The 5,000-nt window shown below is 42.3% G+C and overlaps 1 protein-coding gene across 1 annotated transcript in view; it reads left to right on the forward strand.

Moving 5' to 3' along the window:
- pde2a (phosphodiesterase 2A) overlaps positions 1–5,000 on the forward strand; it is a gene marked incomplete at its 5' end in the record, with an annotated part of 24,436 nt that overhangs the window by 3,582 nt on the left and 15,854 nt on the right. Inside the window, 3 exons of the mRNA XM_083549540.1 lie at positions 398–453; positions 2,537–2,596; positions 4,331–4,475. Of these exons, the coding sequence (XP_083405666.1) occupies positions 398–453; positions 2,537–2,596; positions 4,331–4,475 (261 nt within the window). The remainder of the gene's footprint in view (positions 1–397; positions 454–2,536; positions 2,597–4,330; positions 4,476–5,000) is intronic.

Below are 5,000 nucleotides of genomic sequence, written 5' to 3' on the forward strand. Positions count from 1 at the left end.
CTGCCCCAATCATCCCCTGCCCCAATCATCCCCTGCCCCACTTTTTCCCTGCCCCACTCTTCCCCTGCCCCTCTTGCCCTCTTGCCCTCTCCTCCTGCCCCACTCTTCCCTTGCCGCACTCTCCCCCTGCCCCTCTCTTCCCCTGCCCCTTTGCCCCTGCCCTACTCTTCCACTGCTCTACTCTTCCACTGCCCCTCTTCCACTGCCCCTCTCCCCCTGCCCTACTTTTCCCTTGCCCCACTCTTCCCCTGCCCCTTTGCCCCTGCCCTACTCTTCCACTCTTTCTATAATCATGAAAGTGTTTTACAGATTCACACAAACATCGAGTTCAACATCTTTCCTTCTGTATACCTGTTACTCTTTACTCGAAATGTGTCTGTGTGTTCTCACTCTCTAGTCGTGATCATTCCACTGGCAGATGAAGATGAAGACAAGGTCATGTCTCTTATTTTGGTGAGTTTGCTTTCCATCATGGAACGCCTACACACACACACACACACACACACACACACACACACACACACACACACACACACACACACACAATAAAAGCTGCATTTCTGGAGCTGATATAGTGAGCACTCCACTTGAAACCCTGTGATTTAATCCATCATCGTTCCTTCTCCCAGTACAGAGAAGTTTCACCTGCATACTGAAAATGAAGCATGTGACTGGAGTGAACATTATTAGGGAAATGAAAGTAAATTGGTCCAATAAAAGTTAGAAGCTTTTGTTTCCTTTCAAAATGTTTCACAAAGCGACATGCCTAAAAACTGTAAAAGATGTGTTTACTCTCACTACATTTGTGTGAGTTTTGTGAAGAAGAGCGTTAGGAGCACACCCACTTTGTGTTTATTCAATCAAATCAGGTTGTACATTTTATCTTCATCAGCACTAAAACTTTTCCATTTCAACCATTTTTTAATATTTAAAGGTTTTGTCTTGTAAATATATTTCTTATTAGTGTCACTTCATGTTTCATGTGTCAATAATCCAAATATTATTGGATGAACTTATGAGTTGAACTTCTCAATGCTGCTCCAAAGTCAAACTCCTTTTAGAGTAATTCCTTGTTCATCTTTCTTTGTTCTGCTCAATTTGATTCCCATTTAACTTCCTCATTCTGTTAAAACTCATTAAATCTCATACCTTCATCACCGTGTAATGTTTAATGAGCGGACGTGTAGCCGATCAAAACGCATGTTTGGGTTTACGAGCATATTTATGTCCTTAGCGTTTAATCGTAAAGCATCAAGGTGATCATTTAGCTTTAGAGGATTACAGTTACACCCAGCAGACTTTTAAATAAAGATTTTAATGCCTTATTTGATCTCTCTGATAATTCAGATGTGTTTACAAAGCAAGATTTAGAACAGAACCACAGGATTCCGACAAAATATTCCTCGCTGTGTTTGTGTTTGAAAATTGGCCAGTCACCTGCTCCAGCTTGTGAAGAGTGTGATTATTAACACACAATGTGTGAAATCTCCAGGACTGCACTTGAGCTAATTGGGATGTTTAGGATATCTAAAATAAGTAGGGATGGAGTTGGAACTGATCCTGATTTTCAGTCTTTCGCAACATTATGGTCTGAGTTTTAACAAGTGGGTGGGGCTATAAACAGTAGAGGGCGTGGCTTCTTTAAATCATTTGAATGCACAACTTATGTAAGAATGATGATGTAGAATTTTCAACTAAAATCTATAACCATTTCAACACCAGTGATCACAGAATCCACTTTAACGTGCTGATGAACAGCTGAGATCACATTCTGTATGTTGCCGTCTTTCCTTTCTGAGTTGAGGCTCTATTTAAGAGTTTATAATTGTACCCAGACGTGGATTAGAGCAGCTCGTCTTATATTAGTAATTAAACTCAAACAGGCATCTCATTTTAAAATCCAACAAACTGTTAAATTACAAACGAATCCCACAAATTAAACACTGATTCGCTAAGAAACTGCTTCATTGTTCAGACTGAAGAAAAAGAAAATGCAGCTGAAACTGACCGATTTATTGATGTGTTTTAATGACCGAGTAGAGGAGAAAGTCTGGTCTAGCGCCATCCACTGGCTAGAAAATATGCAGACTTCATGAAGATCAAGTAAGAGAGGCTGATATTACTGTTTAGTGCTGTGATGGACATGAAGAAGTATTTAACAGTAGAACAAGCTTAGTAGCTTCTCATTTGTTATTGAGGGTTCCAGCTTAGACGTGATGGAGATGCTAGACTGAAAGTCCCAGAATGCACTGCAGCTCTATGTCACTGAGTTACCCTGTGTTTACACTGTGATTGCGAGTCTCCTGCAGGCGTACAGGAGCTCTACTGCTGTCTCTCTTAAATTCAGATGGAATTAAGAAAATCAGCTCAGATGTTGCTGATGAGTGTGTGTGTGTGTGTGTGTGTGTGTGTGTGTGTGTGTGTGTGTGTGTGTGTCTGTGTGTGTGATGTAGTAAAACAACAGAAGACACTACCCTTATATTCTTATATTAGTGTATGATTTCAGTCTTTATTGTTTCTTGTTTCACCTGTACAGGTTTGCTGTCATCTGCTCACTGATCAGGATGAACAGAACCTAAATCTTCTGGAGAAACATGTAAGAGACACACACACACACACACACACACAAACACACACAAAACGAGAACAGGTTGAAGCTGGTTCTGATATATTGATGTAGTAGGAGCCCAATGTCGCCTGTATGGGCTGAACGATTAGCGTAGGAGAGTTATTTATTGATTGATTGATTTATTTATTTATTTATAAAACCAGCTGCCTTCACCCAGTACGAGTACGTTCAGTACGTTCAGTACGAGTACGTTCAGTACGTTCAGTACGTTCAGTACGAGTACGTTCAGTACGTTCAGTACGTTCAGTACGAGTACGTTCAGTACGTTCAGTACGAGTACGTTCAGTACGAGTACGTTCAGTACGTTCAGTACGTTCAGTACGAGTACGTTCAGTACGAGTACGTTCAGTACGAGTACGTTCAGTACGTTCAGTACGTTCAGTACGAGTACGTTCAGTACGAGTACGTTCAGTACGTTCAGTACGAGTACGTTTAGTACGTTCAGTACGTTCAGTACGTTCAGTACGAGTACGTTCAGTACGTTCAGTACAAGTACGTTCAGTACAAGTACGTTCAGTACAAGTACGTTCAGTACATTCAGTACAAGTACGTTCAGTACGTTCAGTACAAGTACGTTCAGTACAAGTACGTTCAGTACAAGTACGTTCAGTACGAGTACGTTCAGTACGTTCAGTACGTTCAGTACGTTCAGTACGAGTACGTTCAGTACGTTCAGTACGTTCAGTACGTTCAGTACGAGTACGTTCAGTACGTTCAGTACGAGTACGTTCAGTACGAGTACGTTCAGTACGTTCAGTACGAGTACGTTCAGTACGAGTACGTTCAGTACGAGTACGTTCAGTACGTTCAGTACGTTCAGTACGAGTACGTTCAGTACGAGTACGTTCAGTACGTTCAGTACGAGTACGTTCAGTACGTTCAGTACGTTCAGTACGTTCAGTACGAGTACGTTCAGTACGTTCAGTACATTCAGTACAAGTACGTTCAGTACGTTCAGTACGTTCAGTACAAGTACGTTCAGTACGTTCAGTACAAGTACGTTCAGTACGTTCAGTACAAGTACGTTCAGTACGAGTACGTTCAGTACGTTCAGTACGTTCAGTACGTTCAGTACGAGTACGTTCAGTACGAGTACGTTCAGTACGAGTACGTTCAGTACGAGTACGTTCAGTACGTTCAGTACGAGTACGTTCAGTACGAGTACGTTCAGTACGTTCAGTACGAGTACGTTCAGTACGAGTACGTTCAGTACGTTCAGTACGTTCGGTACGTTCAGCTTTCCTCTGCTCTCCATTTAACGTACATATTCTGCTCATGGCTGTAATGTAAACATGGACTGGGGGCACATTTCCATATTGAACCTTCTCTCATTGTGTTATGACTCGAGGGCTGCATATTTTCCTCAAGCCATGAGTTAATCTAGTCCTGATTCTGTCTACACACACACACACACACACACACACACACACACACAGTCGTGATAATGGTGTTGTGTTTGACCTATGGTAATGTAATTTTACAGTCATGTCTACACTGTCTGTGGAGACACACTGAGCATAATCACACTGCCCTTAAAGCTGCATTCAGGATGAGATGATCTCGGCCCGGCCCTTGACAGGATGTTTTGACCTGAGAGAGCGTGCATGACAGTGTGTGTGTGTGTGTGTGTGTGTGTGTGTGTGTGTGTGTGTGTGTGTGTGTGTGTGTGTGTGTGTGTGTGTGTGTGTGTGTTTCTGCCAGCTCATCGTTGCCTGTAAAAGAGTGCAGGCGATACAGAGGAGTGTGACGGCACCAGCAGCCCCGTCTCAGCCACTCAACACCAACAGCCCAAGCGAGAAGGTGAAAGACTACAGAGAACTGGACCGCAAGATTCTGCAGCTTTGTGGTATGAAGCCGGATATTTATCTGTATTACAAAATACACACCTATCAGTGAAACCTGATCATTATATAAATAACAACATTAATTACCCAGGGGTCCCTGGTGGTCAGGGAAGTTTAGCTGAGCGTGAACAGACAGCAGGTCCGATCTGCTCAGAGACGTCTCGCTGAAATCCTGCACCTGCTCATGTTGTTTTCCACACAGAGTTCATGTAACCATTTTTCAAAAAGTATTTATTTTGCCAATTTTATTAAAAGTGCACAAACAGTTTTTTTTGGATATTGTTTGGAAACTTAGTGTTAAGCCAAGAAAAGGAGGGGGTGTACCTGCTGGAGTGAAGGATCAACTTCTCAACTGAGAATAAAGCTGAATAAAATCTTCTTCTTCTTCCATTAGGGGGCGCCACCTTAATGATGCTGAATTAAATCTTCATGCAAATTAACAGTAATTGTTATTGTAAAAGTTACAGCAGTGGACAAGTTCAATTCTCAGCACCATCAAGCTGCTACTGCGGGGCCCTTGAGTGAGG

Source organism: Silurus aristotelis, assembly GCF_946808225.1.
Source record: "Silurus aristotelis genome assembly, chromosome: 8".
Taxonomy (NCBI): Eukaryota; Metazoa; Chordata; class Actinopteri; order Siluriformes; family Siluridae; genus Silurus; species Silurus aristotelis.